We start from the raw sequence: 24,585 nt of genomic DNA on the forward strand, positions 1-24,585 counted from the left end.
CGGGAATTCCAAATAAAAGTAAGAGTGAGAAGTTCAGAATATGAAGTTCATATTTTGGAGATTCTGTAAATAGTTTGGAGATTCTGTAAATAGCAGTTTAAGAGCAGGTTCAAATTTTGGACTGACTCATATTTCTTAACATTTGTTTTTTTTAAAAAAACTTTTTTTAAGATTACTGAACAAAGTATCCAAGAGGTAAGTTGTCTCAAAAAGAGGAACAGACAATCTACTACTACTATCTTTTATTTAGATACAGTTCCCACAAGTTGCAAAAAGTTGCAAAATCCTTATTAAACACATAGAAAGCATTCCGCAACCAAGAATACTATGCTTATTCACAAGTACCACCATATGGAGGTATCTTCTCTAGATGTTCATAATATTATTGTTAACCAGTGGCACTGAATGTGGGAAGGGAATACCGTATTTTTCGCTCTATAAGATGCACCAGACCACAAGACGCACCTAGTTTTTGGAGGAGGAAAACAAGTAAAAAAATATTCTGAATCTCAGAAGCCAGAACAGCAAGGGGGATTGCTGCGCAGTGAAAGCAGCAATCCCTCTTACTGTTCTGGCTTCTGGGATAGCTACACAGCCTGCATTCGCTCCATAAGACGCACACACATTTCCCCTTACTTTTTAGGAGGGAAAAAGTGAGTCTTATAGAGCAAAAAATACAGTACTTTAAGAACAACTTTAGCAGCTGAAGCTGTTATCAGTTCCTTCACTTCAATGTAACCGTTTACTTTGCAGAGTCCAAAGTAGCATTGGCAAGAAATAACGTGCATGTTGTTTATGTGAACAAAACTTTACAAAGTAGAGTATTTGAAGGATATCAACTAACCATATTGGACCATGGCAGCCATTTTTAATGTTGTGTTTTATCAAGGGTGGCGCGACATCAGTGCAGAGATAATGGTGGGCATCTGCAGTAAGCCTGAAATACCCATCTATCAAAGCGGCAAATGACAAAGCTTCCTCACACGAAGACAGCTTGAATTCCTAGAGCAGAAAAGTAATTTCATGAAGAATTATTCCTCTTCAATTAAGAAACAAGAGTAATCAACATTTAGGAATCCATTTGTTTGCTTAGAATTTTGAAGTTTGTAAAATGTGTATCTATCATACACAGTGGACTTGAGAGGAACTAATATATATATATATATATATATATATATATATATATATATATATATATATATATATATATATATTGCTTTCGTAGATTTTCACGGGTACAGGAATGCAGGTTTTGGTGTCTTCGGGTGTCTTCCCGTGTAAGAGTTGGGGTGTCTAGGCGACGTTTCGACGAGGTCTCACTCGTCATCTTCAGGTTGGTGCTTTCGGCTTCTTGTTACTGGAACAGAGCAGGATCTCAGTGTTTGAGTTCCTATAAATACTGTTGAGGGGGTGTGGTGTATAGCCTCCAACGTTCTGGGCAGAGAGGAAGTTCCCAGGTTAGTGTGCCTTATCTTCTTTTGTTCATTAATTACTTGAGGGATATCTTGAGTGATTTCTTGAGTGATATTCTGAGTACCACTTAGGAGGGTCATTAGGTGTGGATTAGTTGCTAAAGCTTTCGTGTCTTGACCTCTTGAGCTTGTGAATAGTTTTTCTGAGAAGATGGTTGTACTGCAAATAGTTGTGCTCTGGCTTGGCTTCGTGTATAGGGGCGAGCTGTGGTTTTGTGCCCTGTGCCAGCCAGATCTGTGTAGGGATTGCAGGGGGGTGCAGCATCCGGAGGTGCCACTATGGTTTGGTTACTGGATGGTGTCTGTAGTTTAACAGTATTTATAGGAACTCAAACACTGAGATCCTGCTCTGTTCCAGTAACAAGAAGCCGAAAGCACCAGCCTGAAGATGACGAGTGAGACCTCGTCGAAACGTCGCCTAGACACCCCAACTCTTACACGGGAAGACACCCGAAGACACCAAAACCTGCATATATATATATATATATATATATATATATATATATATATATATATGCTTTCGTAGATTTTCACGGGTACAGGAATGTAGGTTTTGGTGTCTTCGGGTGTCTTCCCGTGTAAGAGTTGGGGTGTCTAGGCGACGTTTCGACGAGGTCTCACTCGTCATCTTCAGGCTGGTGCTTTCGGCTTCTTGTTACTAGAACAGAGCTTTGGCTCAGATATGTTGACGACACCTTTGTAATTTGGCCACACGGGAAGGAAAAACTAGATAGCTTCCTCACACATCTCAACAGCCTACACCCCAAAATACAATTCACTATGGAAATAGAAGCCAACAACCAACTTCCCTTCCTTGACGTCCTAATCTACAAAAAACCTGATGGCTCCCTAGGACACACTATCTACCGGAAAAAAACACACACCAACCGCTACTTACATGCACAATCACACCACCACCCTGCACAAATAAACTCCGTAGCCAAGACTCTCATCTCCAGAACCAAACGCCTGGCTGACAAAGACCACTTGACAACTGAGTTACAGAATCTCTCAAATGTGTTAATCGCCAACGGATACCAGCAAAACAGGGTTACGAAGCTAATCCAAAAAGAAACACCCCCCAAAAACCAAGACACAGAAGAAAACAATGGCATGGCCCTCCTTCCTTATATCAAGGGCACTACAGATAAAATTAGCAAAATCCTCCATAAACACAATATCAAAACAGCCTTTTGCACCAACCAAAAAATAGCCAATATCCTCAGAAACCCAAAAGATAAAATCCAGTTAGAAAACCAAGGGGTCTATGAAATACCCTGCAAAGTCTGCCCAGCCACGTACATTGGACAAACAAACAGACGAATAAATGCACGTATCGCAGAACACAAGAATGCCGTCAAAAAAGAAGAAAAAACTTCCTCTCTTTACCAACACATGAAAGAAACAGGACACGAAATTAATTTTGCAGATTCCAAATTGCTCTTTAACATGGAACATCACCACAAGAGAATAATCATGGAAGCCATCGAGATAGAGAAACACCCTCACAACATGAACAAGCGTGACGACACGTCCCGCCTGCCAGACATCTGGAAATTAGCCCTCCCCACAAAAACCGACACCAGAACCAGAGGCACACAGAACGCCATCTCCAATCAACCACACCAGACCCAAACGTTGGAGGCTATACACCACACCCCCTCAACAGTATTTATAGGAACTCAAACACTGAGATCCTGCTCTGTTCTAGTAACAAGAAGCCGAAAGCACCAGCCTGAAGATGACGAGTGAGACCTCGTCGAAACGTCGCCTAGACACCCCAACTCTTACACGGGAAGACACCCGAAGACACCAAAACCTACATATATATATATATATATATATATATATATATATATATATATATGTATGTATGTTTGTTTGTTTGGATCTTCAGCTTAAATCCATAGCACCTGCTCTGAGGAGGATAAACTGAAGACCCATTAAAAAGGAAACACCTCCTCTAGATCTTGGCATTTTCCTACAAAAACGTTTAGCCTTCTCTGGATTCAGATCTATGAACCTTAGACACAGCTTCCCAGCATTGGGAAGATCTTGTATGCACAAACAATTTGCATAGGATATATTGCTACCTTAATTAACAATACACAGTTGGGTTTCTGTCAGTACTTTTGCAACACCTTGCTCAAGTGGTTTGGATGATCACACACATATATGTATATGAGCTAGATGAGTGTCATGTATTTTCCAGTCCTTTGATGACAGTGTAAATAGGACAAAGTTCCAATTTCAAATAAGGTTCAGCAGGCTACTCCAAAAAGGGTAAGATGAGCCTTGTCGCATGCTAAAATTGTCTTGTTAATAATTTACACTGATAGAATAACCTCCTTAGTGCAACACTTGATTTTCTACCAAAGGGCATAGAATTAAGGAATGGTAATTTTGTTATCATTTGCACAGAATTTAAAAGTGTATGAACATGTGTAATGGGATCTAGAGCTCTTACCATCCTTTTGTTATCTTGCTTGTAAATGCAGACCGTGGATTCCTTGATCACAAGGTGAGTAATTTCGGGAAAGTAACAAAAACTATTCCATTCTTCTCTCTTACTTTTTTCTTCGTTTTTCTTGGCTTTGCCATCTGATCTTTTCCTCTTTGTTTTGTGTTTCTCTCTCTCGCTCTGTGTAACCTGTGTGACATAAACACATGTAGATTAGGGGCAGAAAGATAGAAGAACCCTGAACCTGAAAAGTTCTGGAACTGTGTGTTGTGCCGTGTGCTTGCACAGAAAAGACATAAAAGAACACTGAATGATAAAAGTGAAATCAAATTAATTGTAGGCAATTGTGTTGGCCTACAAAAAGGAAGTTTTATATTTCTTCAATTATAATTGAATTACAGGGCTTGTCCGCATTTCTGCTTGTCCCATAACTAGAAAGCATGGGTCCAAGCAGTTTTTCATTTGTCCCAAGGAAAACCCACTGTTTACCACAGAATCGGAACAAACATCAATCTACAGAAAAACAATTTGTTCCAATTCAACAGCAAACACTGGGTTTTCCCAGGAGAAAATGGTGTGGCAAGTGGAATGAGCCCCAAATGAGGCTTTAGAAGTGCAAGACTTCCCATTAGTATTGAACCATGATATGAGCAGGTTTGCAATGCAAACACCTGCTCCTGCATTCATTCTTGCTCATCTCACACCCATAAAACAAAGAGTTCAAAAGTCCTATAACTGAAAAGATCTCTGTCCATTGTTTGAACTTCCTTCTGTTGTACAGTCTTGTTCTAATGAAACCTTATTTAAGAAGACACTTCTACCAGTACAAAGTGTGTTTATAAATAAGTAAACACATCTAAGCCATAGCTACCGACTGGAAGCAACTTTCATGACCTCAGAGGCTGGGTGGTTTACCTATGAGATTCCTGATTATAGCTGTTTCTGAAATTAACAATGCTGTACAGATGTTATTTAAATAAATAGGTGAAATGCAACAAAACAATTCCTCTAGCGCAAGGACTTTTAGCTAGGCAACGGAACTGGCACTTATGTCCATTAGCATACTTACAATTGGTTTCAGCCGCCACTGGATTCCATTATTGCCTGTTACCATCACTTGATAACATGGGATGATCTCGGAGTAACCCGTGTCAAAGATCTTCTCGTTCTCTGATGAAATCAGCAACGAGGCAGTCTCGAGTATTTCTGCACCAAAATGTTGCGTTAACGTTTCCAATGTCGCCAAGTATTTCACCTTCAGATCATGCGGAGAAACGCTGCTGTCGCAAATGGTCTTCTTGTTAAATTCCTTAAGGAAATCCTTGAAAACATTGTTTATCCGTGTTCTGGTTAAGATGTTCCTCTGTCTTATGGTCTTGCTCAGGCTTTCGGGAATATACCGTTTATAGCTGGGAAGGGGTGGGGAAGAGATGCATATTCATTGTTTCTGTCAATGTTTCATTTATTCTAAGCTGCCCAAGGGGATATTTCAAGAAAAACAATGTATAGAGAAACAAAAAAGCCTTCAAAATATCAGATAAAAATACTGATTACAAATACATAAACACATAAAAGCATATTTGTTGTTTATGAGTGCAATGTATTTAAAGATATGTGGTTCAATTTATTCTCCTTCCGGCTCAGAAACCTCTCCTTGAAATAGAGGGTTGATATCCTTTGATGTGTCCACCACTGACAGAAGGCATGGTTTCCCTAACTTGGGTCTCCAGCTGTTTTTGGACTACAACTCCCATCATACCTAGATTGCAGGGCCCTAGTGGTCAGGGATGATGGGAACTGTAGTCCAAAAACAGCTGGTTAGGAAACCCTGATCTATAGTAGGCATTCCCAAATTGTGATCTGAAGACCATCAGTGTTTGACAAGATTTATTCCGGAGGTCTGCAGTCTCTGTGTGTGGATTTGTGGTTGAAGATGGGAGACAGCACAACCACTGCACTGAATAGTCATATTATTTTTAGTTATATTTGTATCGCTTCTTTTATTTCTTATATTGTATTGCAGTTTATCGGTCAGGTCTGCATGGTTACTGCAGACTTGATGGAATATATGTTTTGCTTGATGAAGTATATTTGATTTGTTTCTATTTCTTTATGTATTGAATTGCGGTGGTCTATGGCTTTTAGCAATGAAGATTAGCAGCAATAAAAATACAATTAAGAACCATATAGCTTGGTCAACTGCCACACTCTACACAAAATGTGCCGAGCAAGAGACAGACGACCTTCCTGAATCACATGTCCAGATGGAACAGCAACAGAACACCTTCCCTTGACCATGGCTAATGCTTCTGGGGATATAAAGGAGCTCTTAAGAACAAGTCAGAGAGTTTACCTGGCCCCAACTGCTACCATATTAGTCACGACTAGCTAATAAAAGCAGTGTTCTGGACAACAGTAATAAGGAACTGTGAAATAAATGGAGCTAAAGGGAGAAGGTAATGCTTCTGGTAACTGCAGAAATGTGCTACTTGATTGATACAGTTGAGACCAGGCTGAAGATTTCCAAGTCAGCAAAGCCCTGGCTAAACTACTCTCTTGTAGTCATGCAATATCAGCAAGACAACACAGGCACATACTGTTGCTTTGCTAACAACAGGAGACAACTGAGTGGTGTGGAATTGTGTCTGGGATTCTGAGGGGAGAAGGCAAGAATTCAATCACATCAACTACTGAGAGACACACCATTAAAATGCTTTAAGTTCAGTGACAACTTAAGTCATTACAGTTCACACCAATAAAGGTTCAGGAACTGCTATGGCACATTTGTACTATGAATGCCTTCAACTTCATAAAAACTTTTTAAAAATAAAAATTCCGACTCACCTGAAGTCTCTGGAAACATCTGGCAACTTCAGGTCTTTTTTAAGTGCATGGTGTGAGATTGCAAGCACAGCCATCCCCAGACACTCATTTTCAATTTCATTAATCTCCTGGTCATTTTTCGGATCCCGAACAGGTGCAAAGCACCTTATCAAATCATTTTGTCCCTAATCAGAAAGCGGGAGAAAGCTGTTTTTAGCTAAAGGCATGGCTGTATCATTTCAACCACCAGAAACCCATGAAGAAAACTATGTGAAACATTTTAAAGCTTGAATCAGCAAACGGGCAAGGCCACTTCTTCACGACAAAAAATAAATAGTTAACACATATAGAATCAAAAGGCCCAGGTGTATGATGCAAAAAGGTTCACAAACCTAATTTACTTATATCGCATTATCTATAGGTAACTTTTCTGCAGATGTACATCTAAAGAAATATAAAATTTAAATGAATCTATTTAAAAAAATTGTCAAATATTTAGTCAGTAGCGGCCAGTGGTGTGTGTGGAGCAACATGGCTCCCCCTGCTTCCCACTACAGTGTGTCACTGGCACTTACTGAGAGGGAGAGGCAAGGTGCAGGGAGCTCAATGTGCAGCATGTGGAGGTGGGAAGCATCAGATTGGCTCCACTGCCATGCACAACACTGGGCCAAGCTCCATGTGCTCTTACCCTTGGGCAAGCACCAGTGGCCCACAGCACTCCACTAACCACTACTGCATTTAGACAGTGTACGAATGGAGAACTTAAATTGGATTTGATATGGATCATTTTAAAAATAATCAATCAGGTCATGAACATGATCATGAGACCTACCACCTTCTGAAGAAACAAAGATAAAATTGTATTGATATATTTTTTTAAAAGGATGCTGCTGCTATACCACCAAACATAAAATCACCCTCTAACTTACCTGTGCAAAGATATATTCTAGTGAACTTGCATCAAGTAGAGGTGTTCCTTCTTGTGCTAGTTTCTTCTCATAAGCACTCTTTGATTTCTTTGGAGAATGTCGCCAGACCGGGGGTTCGCTTTCGTTTGTACCATGCCAATTAGTAAAGTAAAACCTTGAGGAAGTAAAGAACGGGACTTAGGGAAACTATGTGATGTCATGTGCAAAATTTAACCTTTTTAATATAAGACTGGAAAATAAGGACTCAGCAAATAGCAAAATAGAACCTGGTCAACAAAAATAACATTCAGCTAATAGGAACGGCAATTCGCTCATAACCTCTCAAGTTGAAGCTGCTAATTTAAGATTAGCAAAGCCATCTGCAGCTGACCTACCTAATCCCTTCTACTGCTCCCTTCCAAGCCCCCCCCCCCAACTTCCTTGTGCAGCCCAAGCCAGTGATGGCCGTACAACTTTCTTAACACAGAATTTCCCCTTAACATGACTTAATCCCAGAAACTACTTCCTGCTAGGCACCAGTATCACTCAGAGTAATGACCACACAAGGTTGGGCAAAACAGAACATTAAACTCCACCCAATAGGTTTGTGACCTTGGGGGGGGGGGTGAATCCAATTTACCATATTTAATATCTGGTACAGTACTGTTTAGTTTAATTGTGCCACTAACAATACTGTCACTGAAGCGATGAAAACAGTAAATTTAAAAGAGCATTCTGATAAACAGGTGGTGCTATCCTGTTCGCATGGATCTCTGGAGCAGAGTGGGCAAGAGTGAGCTGTATACTGGAAAGTCCACAGTTCAAATCCTCCTCATGAACTTACTAGGTGGCTTTAGGTTTTGTGAAATACAAGTAATAAAGGAGGATTTTGATGATAAAGATCAACTAAATTAGAGCTGGGAGGTGGGTGGTATAATATGTATGCTTAGGAATTAAAAGCTAGAAAATTAGACCGTGTGTGTGTGTGTGTGTGTGTGTGTGTGTGTGTACATACTATCTTTATCTATATCTATGCGCCTTTTAGGTAAAAAATGATGCATGAGTCTGGGAATGGCCACATCTCCATCAGATCTGCAGATATACCTTCTCATCCATCCCATTGCTTTACTTTATGTAGCCTGGAAATACAAACCATCCTAAAAAGGGCGTGTGGAAATTAATATGAGAAAGCGGCCATTAATTTGCTTTTTTGTTCCTTAACACATACACAATGCAATCTTGTATCTTGTGTCTGTTTTTACTTTGCTGTTTTTTGGACTGTAGCCAATTTCTCTTTGTGCTAAATAAGACAACCCCGCCAGGGTTCAAAGAATACACTTTTGCAGGCTACAAAATGCTGTAACAATTGTTCCAAAGGCAGTCGAAGATCAATGTTACCTCGAAGACCACGTTTCAAGAAACGGCAGAATGTCCATGAAAACTTGGGTGTATGTCAGCAGTGCCATTTTTGTCAATTTTTCATAAAAAATAGTTCAAAACCAGCATTTTTAAAAGTGATTTTGAAAAAAAGAAAGCTGAACAACTAGGGGGAGGGGAGCTCTGTCCAGATTGCCAGTGTTTGAAATATGGCAACCCTAATTGTAAGACTACATCAAACCAAATAATTATGACTTTATGCCTGGCTTAGCTATTCATTGAACTCATACCTAATCTTCTTTCAACACCCCTGGAAACTCAAGGCAACAATCAAATAACAAAAGTTACAATGAATTCATTTTGTGTCACAAGCAGTAAGACTAAAACCTTTTCAAACCTTTCAAGTCAGACTCTTGGAAAGAGATATCCAAGGCTATAGTCTGAGGACTGGTTGTAAACTGAATTAAATACCATATTCTACAGAAAGTCACAGGTATTTGAAAAGATTTAACAATGGAATAAAAGTCTTGTTACATGTACCTCATGCGATAATGTACTCGGAGTACAGTTTTGTCATCTATTTGGAAGACGTGATTCGGGGCATACCACAGCTTTGTGTTTTCGTCAAAGAGTGCAAACAGGTTGTGGCACAATGGAGATATAGCTGTTAAAAGAAAATGATGTAAGTTCATCAGCTTGGGGAAAAGCACTATAAAAATGTATTCACACAAGTCCTTAAAAAGAAAGAGGTGATCGGGAACTGAGCAGAGCACAAGACACCTAGAACTAAAGGGCACGTTGCATGTGAATAGCAGCCAGTTAGCACTGTGTGCCAATCTGGGGGGGGGGGTTTACACAGTACTAGACACTTGTGACAACAAAGTTGGATAAAACAAATACAGAAACTTCAGCCCTGTTTGCATGTTAGCAATCATGAGAGAAGTGGGAACTGTTTTAACGTAAGTTGTCAATAGAAGAACAGAGGAGATATTAAACCATCCTTATGAAGGCAGCTCTGTTTAGGGAAGTTTTTTTATTTTTAATAGACTATTGTATTTTAATATTCTGTTGAAAGCTACCCAGAGTGGCTGGAGATGGGTGGGGTATAAATAAAAAAATATTATTATTATTATTATTATTATTATTATTATTATTATTATTATTATTATTATTATTATTATTATTATTATTATGCCACTGCAACTACCCGTCTGAAATTTGACAAGATGCACTCCCTCAGAAGGAACTACCATGCCTACAAATATCATTCAATTCAACCAAAATATAGCAAAGTTATTGCCTGTTCCTTTTTTGTGGGGGGGGGGGGAGTAGGGTATCCAGCACAAAACGCCTTAATTTGGTGGATATTGGTCTGCACAGGAAAAAATCCATCTACTGTACTTCTGTACTTAAAAAAATTATATCCATAACAGTGAGTGTGGGAGGCATGATGCTTTGTTCTTCAGTATCAGGATACAGGTCCGCACCCTAAATCAAAACTGACAGCCTCAGAATCGCTTCAGATCAAATGTTGCTTTTTTCCAAAGCAAAGTACAAACTAAATATTGTGACCAGTGCACACCTTGGTAAGACGGAAGAGGACACATTAGGGAAAAGGACATATTAAGGAGGACTTAGTGGGTCACATTTATACATGGTGTCCACACAAGCAGAGGCAAAACAGAATTTGTTAAACTAATAATTATGAATGAAAAGGGGGGGGGGACTAATACAATATCTAAAGGGATATTTAAAAAAAAAAATAATCAGAAAATTATTCTATTTAAACCAGAAAAGGTAGTTGAGAATGGAATAGAATGAGTTTGAGTGTTGGCGACTGGTGCTATTTTCTTTTGGGGGACTGTCTGTCATAGTTTAAACCAATGCTAAGGACTGGAGGGATTGTGTTCATGGTTTGAGTGCCTCATATTGTGCTTCATTTTTACTTATTTTGTTTTTTATATGTTGCATGGTATAGTCGTAAGTCACACTGAAAAGCTTTTATAAAGCTACTAAGCTTCATAAATATTATGATTATTTTTGCGGCAGCATCCTGGAGGGCCCAATCTTTCACTGGATAACACAGTGAAGCCATGAATTCTTGGCCAACTCTAAATCCATTAAGGGAAAACAAACTCTAGTTTTCTCAAGGGAATCACCTACAGAGAGTGTTCCGAAGGCCCACAAACAAGATTAAAGGGGGGAGGGGGAGAAAAACCTATTTGGGGAATTTCAGCAGACACTAGGCTACAGCAGACTAAGCTAACTGCATTGGCATTCAGGTTAAACAGTAGTATAGAAGACAACTAAAACTCACAGCATTTCCGGGCAGCTTCAATGCAGAGGTCTTCTGCTGTATACCTGCCAGACGTATACCTAAGAGAAGGCTTCTCTTGCAAATAGAATGCTACTTCCAGGCCTGGTTCTTGAGCTTCTGTGTTCACTTCATTTTTCCTGGAACTTCTCAGTTTGGCACAGAAAGCCATGGCTTTGCAGTCTTCTCTTACATTAAAAAACTATATACAGGTACATGAAAGGGGAAGAACCAGAGAACAGTACACAGAAGAGTGAGATTGTACTTCCGTTTCCTTCTCGTCTTGCAGCTAAGGTTGTGTAGGCATCTGGGGATAGGCACCAATGTGAGAAAAAACTCCAGAAAATACTATTAAAAATAAAGACTCTAGTAACTATGGTCAATTTTGGATACACAGTTTTCTTGCAACAGTGAGGTGCTAACGAAGAATCCTATCCAGCTTTTAAGACACGAACATTTTTGTTGGGGCTGACAGTCAATATTAGTTTCTTGATTTTAATTGCAATTAACATCAGCTATTCTGTTTTGGGCCTGGGATAAAAAAAGTTTCAGTGCACTGTCACAGCAAGTCATCTTATCTGGAACTGCTTTTGCTCTTTCACCTGCTTAGTGAAATGGTTGGCTTAATGCAGTTTCCTGTGTGTAGACACTGTACATGTTTCTATAAAGTGTTTTTAAAACTTAAATAGTACTTTTCTCCAAAGGTGGGTGGCACATACCACATATCTCACTGCAGCAGCCAGCTATGGGCAATTCAGGGGTGCAGGGTAGCGAGTGGGCTGAATGCTGTACAGGTGGCTCCAGCTATTGATAGATCCAAGACCAGTGTACAGGTCTTGATCAATGGAGAGGGGCCAATTTTAGAATGCTGCTAGTGAGCAAGTCAAATGGTAGCTTCTCCTCTGCTCTACACCCTCTCAAGCTCTGATTCTGGTTCTATGTTTGCAGGACCATCCACTTAGATGCCCTCTCATATGGCATAAGCCACTACTAACAGGACACACACTCCTAATGATGTAAATACCAAGATAGTATTCCAACAGTAAAAGGAGTACACTGCCACAAATCTGACACTGCTGAATTTGGACTCAACAACTTCTGGGACTGTCACTTATCACAGAAATTAACAGATCATGCTCCACCTCTGTATCACCAGTGGCTCCCTAGTTCAGAAGGGGTCGCCCTTGTGGACAAGTTGTTGCATCAATCTAACTGGATTCTGGATTCATTCGTGCTCTGCATAGCATTAAGACACACACTATTGTTTCCTGCTTGACTTTGTGATCTCACTTTGTTGAAGAAGAAAAAAATCCTTTCTCTCTGTACTCAGGACATACATGCCTATCCACCTAAGTACCACTTTGAGCAACTGACAAAGTGGGCTCTGGCTAACCAATTCTTATACTATTAAAAATTGAATCTTTAAGTTGCCACAATACCACATATGCTATTGACTGGCAGGAAACAAGGACTAAACTGATTTTTTAGAAAATGGTGTGTGGTTTGGCCTTAAATTTGCTAACACTATAATTACATTAAAATACATACCGGCATTTATATGGCTGTTTGAAATTCCAAGCCAGTTAAATAGATGTGACCTTCAAGATAATCCAGAATTTATTCAACCCTGAACAAGAGAAAAAAAAATAGTATCAAATCCTGAGATTTTAGACTACAGGAAAATAATGCCCAAGATAATTTTCAGTTTACCAGAACAGGGTTTTAGGAATGCTCTAAAAATACGATACTTTAATCATCTAAATGTTCTAAACTAGAGTGGCTATATATTTGAGGGGGGAGAGAGAGATTTCCATTCTGTCTATAATAGAGCTAAAATACAGAGCCAAAGCCAACTTTTCAAAAACTCTCATCCATGTCTACTGATGTTCCAAACATCGCATGTTATCATTTTACAACAGCAAGGAATCTTTTTTCCATTGGAGAGCCACATGTCCTCATGGACAACAACATTTAAGAAGTGGTAGGATCAGTAGGCATAGCAATGGCTACATTTCAATCGTAGGCAAAAGTATTTGAGAATGTGAAGCAGGATTGGCAGGGGTGTGGCCTGGGACAAATGGTGTAGCCCAGTGGTTTTCAACCAGTGTGCCATGGCACCCTGGGGTGCCTTGAATGATAGTCAGGGGTGCCATGAGCAACACTGGCCTCTGTCCCTCTTTCCTTCCTCCTCTGATTCCCTCTCACGTCTCTGCCTCCCAAAGGATTGCACAGCTGTTTGTTGCTGCAGCAGCTCCGGCTATAAGCTTCCAAGGCAAATGGTGCCTCTGGGGTTGACCAGGGATGCTTCCCAGGCTGCTGTGGGGCAGTGTGAAGAGGCACCTCTCTTTGGGGCAGAAGGGGGAGCTCAGAGACCAGGGCGGCAGCTGCGGCTGCCCGGAGGACTCCCAAGGAAAGGAGAGGGGAGAGGAGAGGAGAGGAGAGGACACTGAGGGAACACTCCACAATGGAAGGTGTTTGAAAAAGGGTGAGAGGCTGCCAGCTCTTCAGGCAAGGGGTGACATAACTCAGCAACTGGGCCCCACAAGGTTCTGCAGAAAGTATGTAGCTGGGTCAAGGGAGCTGTGGACTCAAAAAGCTTAAAAACCTCTGGTGTAGCCTAAGGAGAGTCCTGAGGGATGGAGAGAAAGACCCACCCCTATTTTACAAACACAGAACATGATGATGTTAACACCCCCTTTAGTACATCCTAGTATTCCACTCCATAAGGTCTCACAGCAAAATTAAATTGATTATACCAGAACCACTGAAACATTTGTGATAACTACTATCAAGGAAGAATACAGATTTAAAGATGAAAAATAAAACCTACAGCTTTCCCGAAAACCTCAACTCAAGTCAAAACTATTGCTTTTGAGAACTGCTTTTATGCTACACTTAACCCTTAACTCTAGTCTCCAATTATAGCAACTATTCCAGGAATACAGAAAGTAGTGGCTGCAATTCTTTTGCAATAATCTTCTAGGGGCCAAAACAATCAATGCCCAGTCAATAAGTACTTACTGCAAAGCTGTCCTCATATTCTTGTATTCAGTAGGATTTTTTAATTTTTAATTTTTAAAAAGCAGCTCTTCAGCAACAATCTAGTCAGTGGGACATAGTCATCCACAATATTCACCTTGGTTGCTGAGTACTCAGTATCCAGCAAATGATACAATTTATCTAGACACTTAATACAGTTGTATCATGGGAGAAGAAAAGAACAGAAATCCAGACTTACGATCCACACAAACAATAGCTTGTATGCTCTCGAGCATTTCTACTGCTTTGGGAGAATCATGCCAGGGTGCAAAGAGCAGTTTCTTCCCCCACCTGCTGCAGGGATTTGTGTCAGGTGGGGGTGGAGCCTCACTGCGTCCTTTGGCTTCTTGTTGTCTGCTCTCTATGGCAATGATCCCCAAACACCCCAGACTGGCCACAGACCGCTTGAATATTACTGAGGGTCTTGGTGGGCTGCTTAAGGATTTTTCTGCTGTTGTAGCAATTGTAATGCACACATTGTAATTGCTTTACAATTTTTAATTCTGTGGTCCATGCTGTAGACCACAAGGACAAAGCTGACTGCACTTTGGGAACCCCTGCTCTATTGGTGTACTATTAATATATATTCGTTGGCTAAGTATATTTAAAAGCAAGTGACAACTGTAAAGTATTTTGGGTCTGGCTCCATATACCTCGGAAGTCGAACACCTTGCGAGTCTTGGCTCCTGAACACTGCAAACCCAGAAGTGAGTGTTCTGGTTTGTGAATGTCCAATGCAGGTTCCACGGGTTCCGATTGGCTGCAGGACCTTCCTGCAGCCAATCGGAAGCTGAGCTTTGGTTTCCAAATGTTTTGGAAGTCAAACGGACTTCCGGAATAGATTCCGTTCGACTTCCAAGCGGTTCTCAACCTGTGGGTCCCCAGATGTTGTTGGACTACAACTCCCATCATCCCTGAGCTCTGGCCTTGCTAGCTAGGGGTGATGGGAGTTGTAGTTCAACAACATATGGGGATCCACAGGTTGAGAAAGGCTGTCTTAAAGCAAGACCAATAACCTTGGATGGTGTGAAAAAGCGCGTAATATACTGGATATACTGATGAATAATTATTCCTCTACTTGAAGCAGTAGATGTGTTAGACATTAAGAACTTAATATTATAATGGCAATTGTTTGCCCGTAAGCAGTAGCTTAATTTAGCTACTGAAAATAATATGACATGTAATCCGGAATTTAAAATTAATCTTGAAATATTAATGTTGGAAGGCAGCTTTAGGGCATTAGGTAGTGTTTACAGAAATCTGTGGCCAACATGAAAAATTTACAGCATTATAATATCTATGTACTGCTAATGGAGGTATTTCACTATTGGAAGAAGATTGCAAGGACAGCCACTAAAATCACAATTCTTTTAAGGATATTAACGGAGGAAAACATTAAAGGATTCCACTGCTAACTTCCGTGGACAGGAAGGGAAACCAGTTCCTTCACAGCTGAATCTTTATCTTGTTACCCAAACACTTCTTAGTAAATCTGAATAGCTGCAACTCATCTTCCCAACCACTTTTAAAGAAGTGTTCAGATTTGAGGAAGGCAGCAAATAAATAAACCAAACAATTATTTTTTGCACCCTGCTCTTCTAACCAAAGGGCACCAAGAGCAGATAATTTTTATTACAAGACTTTTATGCCACTTTTCAGGACTGGGGTTCTTTCAAAGTAGCTCACAATCAAAACAGAAGCCTGCACATTATCAATACAAGCATTAAAACCACATTTTAAAAAAAGAAAAACTCATAAACATAAAAAACACTGAAGGCCAGCACAGAACCAATTGGTTGGGTTACAACCTGCCATCAGCTGCGCTAACCAGCATAGCTAACAGTGCAAGGACAATGAAAGTTAGACTACAATTCCTGGAAGGCTGGTCACAGGTTCTACATCCCAGACTTAAATAAATCAAGTATTTATGTGCATGAGGAATGTTATTCCTAACATGCAACAATCAAATTCATAAATGCTCAAGGAACTAACCATTTCTGCAGCATTCATTTTGGAAAGGGGAAATGAAAACCTTACTGTCCCTCTGAGATGAAATATTATGTATGCCAAATATTATGTATGCCAAAAACTGTCCTATCATCAGGGCAAGGTGAATATCCAACATTGGCTTGCTTGCTTGCTTATTTATTTATTTAAAAAAATTATTTCATTTTACAAGCATAAAATTATAATAATACCAAATACCCACATTGAGATTTCTCTGTATCTCTGGACTTATTTGTCATCATTTTCAAGTGCATATTGTTTCACAGTCCAAATTTTGTATCTGTCCATAGTAACTGTTATATTACAAGTGTTATTAAAATCCTGCTTATGTTTTCATCTGCTTACAGTGGTCTCCTAAGTAAATTATATATTTTTTTCCATTCTTTCTTAAAGTTTTTGTCATCTTGGCGAAACTGACCAGAAAGCTCAAGAACAAAGATGACACTTAGGCATATTTAAAATACTTCTTCACTGAAATAATAGAATTGTAGAGTTGGAAGGGACCACAAGGGTCAATCTCGTCAAACTCCCTGCAATGCAGGAACCTTTTGCCCAATGTGAAGCTAGAACCCACAGCCCTGAGATTCAGTCTCATACTCTACGCACTGAGATATCCCATATTCCAGGGCAGTATGTAAGAAATGTGCATTAAACTAATTCACAAAATAAATGAATCAATATACAATTTATATCCATTTCACAATCAAGGTTGTGCTACTAACAAGGCCCTATACAATTCAGGACCAGGTTATCAAGAGACCACTTCATCCCTTATATACCCAATAGGTGTCTGCACTCTGCAGGAGAGTTTCTCCTTCAAGTTCAAAGAAGACAGAAGCCTACTCCACAGTAACACGGAGCAGGACTATCAGTGTAGTTGCCCCTGTTGGATAAAACCACGTCCCTGCTGAGATATGACAGGCACCCGCTATCTGTACTTTCCAGAAACTACTGAAGATACAGTGGTACCTCGGGTAAGTACTTAATTCGTTCGGGAGGTCCGTTCCTAACCTGAAACTGTTCTTAACCTGAAGCACCACTTTAGCTAATCGGGCCTCCTGCTGCTGCTGTGCCACCAGAGCACGATTTCTGTTCTCATCCTGGAGGAAAGTTCTTAATCCGAGGTACTATTTCTGGGTTAGCAGAGTCTGTAACCTGAAGCGTATGTAACCCGAGGTACCACTGTATTTTCATTTGGCCAGGTTTTTCAACTGGATGCAAAGGTTTAGAAACAATACAAAGCAAACATCTACCTTCCATAGTTTCTGTACTCTTTTAAAAACCATTTAAGTGGTTTTTCGGTATGCTTGTAAACAACCCAGACACATTTGCAAAAGGAGATTAATAAATAGTGTAACCATCATGCCAATTAAGATTAGGTATAAAGGTGCATCTATAATTTATACACATTCTGAAGATATGTTCTTTGTATTTAATAAATTTCTTCTCATAGTGTTTAATCTCCAATCAGAAGGTATGCAACTGGATACTTCTATATAACCCAACTAAATTAAGATGGGGGCAAAATATATTTTGCACAAGGGCATACAGTGAAGTATGGCCACCACTGGATCCTTCTCAATTACCTCCGAAAACTCTTCCCATGCACTAATCATCTGGCTAAGTGTTGGGTCTGGTAAGCCCCAGGATCCTATCTGATCCAATGCTGGCTTTCCCCTTGTCAATCGTAGCCTTCCTTTCCACTAGTCATAGCACAGTACAGGTCAGCAACAAGTGAAATATGAAGTGGCTCTATGTTTGGCAGCACAGACTGACAGCACAACCAGCAGCTCATTTTATGATCAGATGAGGTACCTAGCACAATATACACCAATTATAAAATACAATCAGAGCATTTGAAAAGAATAACAGCTTTATCTAGATTGCTTTCAGTACTTACCATATTTTTCTGTCTATAAGATGCCCCCATATACAAGACACCCCCTATTTTGGGGGACTCCAATTTAAGAAAATGGGGGGAGATGTATCCGTGTATAAGACACCCCAAATTTTTGACATTTTTAAAAAGGAAAAAAAACCCTAGTATTATACACGGAAAAATACGGTATTCAGTCGTAGTACAAAAGAGTTCAAAAATGTTCTGTGCTTATTTATTTTTTTAAAAAACCACAACAACACTTTACTGATCAGCTATTGCTATAGAATCACATTTACAGTTTAGTTTTCACACAAAGATGTGCATTTGACCAACTTTATTTTTATGGGGGAGAAATATTCGATTGCACTACAGACCATAAGCCTTAAAGAACTACAACTACAATAGTTTTATTGTTAAAATAACCATGATTTAAATCAGTGACAGAGAACCTGTGATCTTCCAGATGTTGCTAACACCAGATCCCATCAGCCCCAGGCAGCATGGTCAGGAATTATGGGACTTGCAGGCCAACAACTTCCAGAAAGCCACAGGTTTCTTACCCCTGATTTCCTGTTTCCAGGAAGTGTGGGGAAAGGAAAGCAGCCCTTCATGGAGTCTTTTTGGAGTGACACATAAGGAGACACATGAGTCAGAACTACTCTGGAATTCAGCAGATCTGTTCTAACCTTAAGATGAGTCTAGTCAAATATCTGTACCTCTAGGATCCTTATCTAAGGTAGCTACATTCTATTGGTCAGGCATTTCTTCTGACTAGGGAGGAGAATCCTTCCTCTGCCCCACACACATGATTTATAGCAAGGTATGGGGCAAATCAAGAAAATGGGGGCCTGAAAGGTGTCAAGATGCAACAGCCAACTGGTTCTGTACTGCCTAAGAAGTAAAAGAAGACCTTCTCAGGGCATCAAGCGAAAAATTCATTCTCTTTCATCAGATATATTTTAAGGATGTAGCTAACCCTGTTCCCTCACCCACATGCAGATGTTAGAAAACTGTTTATTTTGTTTAAAGTTTTGCTTCTCCTCATCCTAACCACTACTTTTCACCAGTTGGCTTCTACTTCCCCTTTGAATGATGGGCTTTGATTTTATTTCTCTGAAGAAATGCTGAATTTGCTAAAATACATATAGTGAAAAAAGCTGATTATATTTAATGTAACATGACCCCCCCAAGAGTGCATGTATGAGACCTTTGAGAGAGAATTATATATAGATATGGTCCAAGATCATGAAGGAGTTCATCATTTCTAGAGGAAATTACATCCCCCTCTCCACACATAAATATTAGCAAAATGTTTAGGTGAAGAGATGCGATGGCATGCACACATACACACACAGTCACACACACACATGTGCAATAATGAAGAACAAGCATAAAGTCTGCCTTAATACATGTGCCTATTTTAAAACAGTATTTTACAGAAAATCATAATCATATTTGCTCAAAAGGTCTTGTTTATCCACTAATGCACACTAATGCACTTTTCTGGTCCCTTTACCCTTTACCTTAATGCACTCTACATAATTCCAATTCAGCTGGTGCAGCTCTGGGTACAAATACAGTGGTACCTTGGGTTAAGTACTTAATTTGTTCCGGAGGTCTGTTCTTAACCTGAAACCGCGCCGCCGGAGCCCAATTTCTGTTCTCATCTTGAAGCAAAGTTCTTAACCCGAGGTACTATTTCTGGGTTAGCAGTGTCTGTAACCTGAAGCGTATGTAACCCGAGGTACCACTGTACAGTCTTCCCTTCCCTTCTCACCCCCCACCCTGCCCTATAACATGATGAGATCTAGAGAAAGACCTACTGGCAGAAGCACTTGGGGTACACGTATGCCCTGCATTCCTCTACTTGTCTCACCACTAAAAAAAGTTACTTAAAGTACCCGTGAAGCACCTTATTTTTTGCTGATAAAGGACAAGTAGAAATATATCCATGGTATAAGGTAAAGGTAAAGGTAAAGGGACCCCTGACCATTAAGTCCAGTCATGGCAGACTCTGGGGTTGCAGCACTCATCTCGCTTTATTGGCCGAGGGAGCCGGCATACAGCTTCCGCGTCATGTGGCCAGCAGGACTAAGCCGCTTCTGGTGAACCAGAGCAGCATACGGAAATGCCGTTTACCTTCCCTTCGGAGTGGTACCTATTTATCTACTTGGACTTGGATGTGCTTTCGAACTGCCAGGTTGGCAGGAGCAGGGACTGAGCAATGGGAGCTCACCCCGTCATGGGGATTCGAACCGCTGACCTTCTGATCGGCAAGCCCTAGGCTCTGTGGTTTAACCCACAGCACCACCTGTGTCCCATGGTATAAGGTACTTGCTTACTAATGAGGGTTTTATATCAGAACCCCCAACTCAAATCAGTGTATTACATATGAAGCAAAAGAAGAAGACATGCACAGTCGTGAGAAGGCTGAACTGCTGTATAAAAATACATAGAAGATAAGCTAGCGTAGAGTTATTTATCTGGGCAATTTATGTAACAGAAACATTCAAAGAAAATTCCTAAGCAGTTTCATTTTTTTCACGAGACCCTATTCTAGTCTATCACTGCACAATTACTCATTATAATAAGCTCCTCTGGTCCCTTCAAGTATTCAAGATAGGACACTTTCACACACAGTCTTTCACACGCAAATCCACTTAGCATCAGAGATCTACCACGGCTCCTGCATTGCTATAACACCTGCAACAGCTTCAGCTAAAAAGGTGTGGTTTCCTGTACACTTTAAAAAGAAAAGAAAAGAAAGAAATGCATTACTTTTCTCCATATGTGGGCAAAATGAATACGCTGATGCCCACACTGCAATTCATATATTTTAAAATCAAGAGCCGTTTTTTAAAAACTGCTTACACATGCTTCAACAATTAGGTAATTCACAAGAAATTTGTTTTGGGCAGCAATCTACAACACAAAAAAACAAAAAAGTATTTTGACATCAAATTCCAAGTAAACAAGCATAGGAATGAATGGAGTTTAATGGAACTTACAGGTAAGCATGTATAGGACTGTCTGCAGTCATAGTTACCAACAACTCCTGTAGCTAATATTCAACTGTTTAATTTTAAAGGGAAATAGACTGATGCTCTTACCCCATAAATCTTATTGCCTATGAAGGGAAGGGCTTCAGGCAAGTTACATTTAGATTCTTAATTCATCCCACCTTGAAGACTTATGGGTACATAATAATACTTTAAATATAATAATAATAATAATAATAAACCCAAAGCATAATACAGTTCCTTTTAAACCCCTGATCTCTGCACCTGACAAGCCAAGCAGCCTGCTTAAAAGACTGCAGTCCAGTAATATGTGTCTGTCTCTCTCATCAGGAAGAAGTACCACTACCCAGTGGGACTTACAAACACAATTGCATGAATGCTTGCTTAGTAGTATCCTAAATGCCCAGTGACATGCATGAATATAAAATAGGTGGAAATGCACAGTCCATTTCAGGTATTTTTAAGATGACCAAATAGTGAGCTCATTAGTATGAGGGAGGGGGAGAGATGATTTCAAATTCTGTTTTCCATTGCACAAAGTGGTACTACCTAACTTTATTACGGTAATTTCATCCATAATGTTGCTTTATAGAAGAGGCACATCCATATTTCTTCACTTTGTCAAAACTGTAACACTGTAACAACTGGCTCTATCACCCTAAAGAGCCCAACAGTTTGTGCTTTGGTCACATTTTAGCCAGTATCAGTGCTGATTAACAGCAACACATTTTTCACCTGGTGCAAATAAGTTTCACCTGGTGCAAGTTCATCAAGCTCATTCTGTACTCATGTTGCTGCTTTACCACTCCTAAAACATGAAGACTAAGATGTATACATAAAACACAGTAGACTGAGCAGTTCAAAATAGGCTTTTTAAAAGTACGATTAGCAAAACAACTGCTATTTTTCTCTATGACACAGAACTGTTCTTTCACACGAAGTCAATGTCCTTATGCAACATTGCTAATTGTGCCTGTGTCGGTTCCTCTTTCCTCCCCTTCCCACACCATTTGTCCTAGAAGGACAGCTTCATTTCTCTGGCCCTCCCCCAAGCAAAACACAAAACAGTAAACAGGGAACTTCCTGATGCTACAGCTTTCTTCAGAAACCGTGCCATGATTCAAGATTAGGACTATTAGTGCCCTTCTTCGAATGCTGTAGTTCAACGTACAAAACCCAGCGATCGGCAACAGCTGCAAGTTCTTTACTGGTTTTAAAGAAATCTTATAGTAGCCTGTGTGTGGACGGGGTCATGTGGTTATCGAGAACTGAGCAAACACACACACACACACACACACACACACCCTCACTATGAACGCCAAGCTGTCTCAAGAACACAGACCACCTCTGGTGCGATTATAAACAGGATGTCAGCCATCTCCACTTCTGGTTGTTTGTCACCAAAGCGCAACGACGACTTGTACACGCGAGCTGGCTATGTCTGCAGAAGGGAAGGAAGCGGGTTTGCTTCTCCTCTCTCTCTTCTCTTTTTCTGCAAACCTCTGGTCTCGTCGTACACATCCCCAGCAACAAGTCCACCCGTCATCCTGCCTCCATCTCTTTTATTTGGGGGTGGGCAACAGTCGAGTTTCTTGGCTTCTGCGGAACCCCCCCCCCCCCGAAGCCGCCTACCACTTAGTCGGGCCACCACCACCACCACCCCGAGCTTGGTGCCGCCTACTCTGGCCGGCAGCAGCAGTTCTCGAGGGTTTCAATTTCCCCAGTCCTGCCTGTAGGGCGCCGGGGATCGAAAGCACCGTCCAAAGCAGCAGCCCTTCCAGGGAGCTCCAGCCATTGCCCCACTCTCCCGAGGGAGGGAGGCTGGCGGGTTTCCCCTTCCCAAGACGGTCCCGCCTCTTGCGCTGAGTCCCCACCCTTGGAAAAGCACCGCGGGGGCTGGGGGAGAGCTTTGTGGGCAGGAGCCCCCGAGCCCTGTTCCACAAAACGGGCAAGCGCGACCCCCAAGCTGGGCGGGCCAGGCTTCTAAGATGGCAAAAGAAGAGTCACCCCCCCGGGGGGACGCCATTCACCCCGCAGCGCCCCGGGGTAGGAGGAAAAGAGCGCTCCTTTCTCGCCCTGCGCCCCTCGACGTACTCACCGCTTCCATGGGCGCCTCCCTGGGCGAAAGGGGTTCCGCGCTGCTGCCCGACCTCACTCCCTGCCCCACATACTTTCCTCTCCGGCTCTCCAGCCAGAGCAAGGAGGGTGGGGGAGAAACGCGGGGCTTTCCAGGCTCCGACCCCAAGGCTCCGACCCCAGGCTCCCGCCCACGCAGGATGGCGACAGACCCACCGAACCCGTTCGCTCCTCTCGCCGACGGCTGACTGAGGAAGCAAGCCAGCTGCGCCGAGCCAGTGCGCAAGCGCCGGGGGGTTGCCCAGCGCAGGCGCACTGAAGTTTCCTCAGCCTTCGCTACGTTTTCGGTCTGTCCAGCCCCTTGTGTGCGTGTGTGGTGTTTTTTTAAAGTGACGTATTGTTCTCCAAGGGGGGGGTGGTGGCGGTGGCTGTTGCTGGAGTCCCTTTCTCGTGTTGCCACCCTCCGAACCTCTCCAGGAGGAGGCACACGAAGAAGGGCCCCAGAAGATGATCTCAGGGTCTGGGTAGGTTCATAAGGAAAGAGGCGGTCCTTGAAGTATTGCCGTCCTAAGGCTTCACAGGTCAAAACCAGCACTTTGAATTGGGCCCAGAAACTAATTGGTAGCCAGTGCAGTCGGACCAGGATCAGTATAATATGCTCAAAGTGTTCTGCTCTGGTGATCAACCTGGCAGCTGAATTCTGCACCAGCTGTAGTTTCCGAACTGTCTTCAGAGGCAGCCCTGTGTATAACCATAGCTGTCAACTTTCAGATTTGAAAATAAGGGATCAGCAGCCTCACCTGTCCCTGGGACAGTCTACGGGATATCTAACAATCCAGGATAGCAGCGGGAAGCAGCGGGAAACGGCACTGGAATAAGGGAATTTCCCGCAAAAAAGGGGAAGGTTGACAGCTATGTGTATAACACACTGCAGCAATCTAACCTTGAGCTTAACAGAGCACAGACAACAGTAGTTAGGATATCCGTGCCCAGATGGGGCGTAGCTGGGCCACTGGGGCCATCTGAACCTCGTGAGACAGCAGAGGATCCAGGAGTACCCCCAAGCTATGAGCCTGCTCCTTCAGAGGAAGTGCAACCCCACAAACAGCAGGCGATCTCCCACCCATCTGGTCTAGGGAACCACCCACCAACAGTGCCTCCGTCTCATCTGGATTGAGTTTCAGTTTGTTGGCTCTCATCCAGTCCATT

The 24,585-nt window shown here is 41.5% G+C and overlaps 1 protein-coding gene across 1 annotated transcript in view; it reads right to left on the reverse strand.

Moving 5' to 3' along the window:
- The window catches only part of JAK1 (Janus kinase 1), a 38,122-nt gene extending 14,491 nt beyond the window's left edge, over positions 1–23,631 (reverse strand). The window contains exons 1-9 of the mRNA XM_081193674.1: positions 23,399–23,631; positions 12,904–12,982; positions 11,359–11,557; positions 9,582–9,705; positions 7,686–7,839; positions 6,778–6,941; positions 5,003–5,342; positions 3,940–4,122; positions 845–1,002 (exon numbers count right to left, since the gene is read on the reverse strand). Coding sequence (XP_081049800.1) covers positions 845–1,002; positions 3,940–4,122; positions 5,003–5,342; positions 6,778–6,941; positions 7,686–7,839; positions 9,582–9,705; positions 11,359–11,557; positions 12,904–12,909 — 1,328 coding nt within the window. The 5' untranslated portion in view covers positions 12,910–12,982; positions 23,399–23,631. The remainder of the gene's footprint in view (positions 1–844; positions 1,003–3,939; positions 4,123–5,002; positions 5,343–6,777; positions 6,942–7,685; positions 7,840–9,581; positions 9,706–11,358; positions 11,558–12,903; positions 12,983–23,398) is intronic.
- Between the last annotated feature and the right edge of the window lie 954 nt (positions 23,632–24,585).

The sequence above is a fragment of the Podarcis bocagei genome (genome assembly GCF_964188305.1).
Source record: "Podarcis bocagei genome assembly, chromosome: 5".
NCBI classification, from domain to species: Eukaryota; Metazoa; Chordata; class Lepidosauria; order Squamata; family Lacertidae; genus Podarcis; species Podarcis bocagei.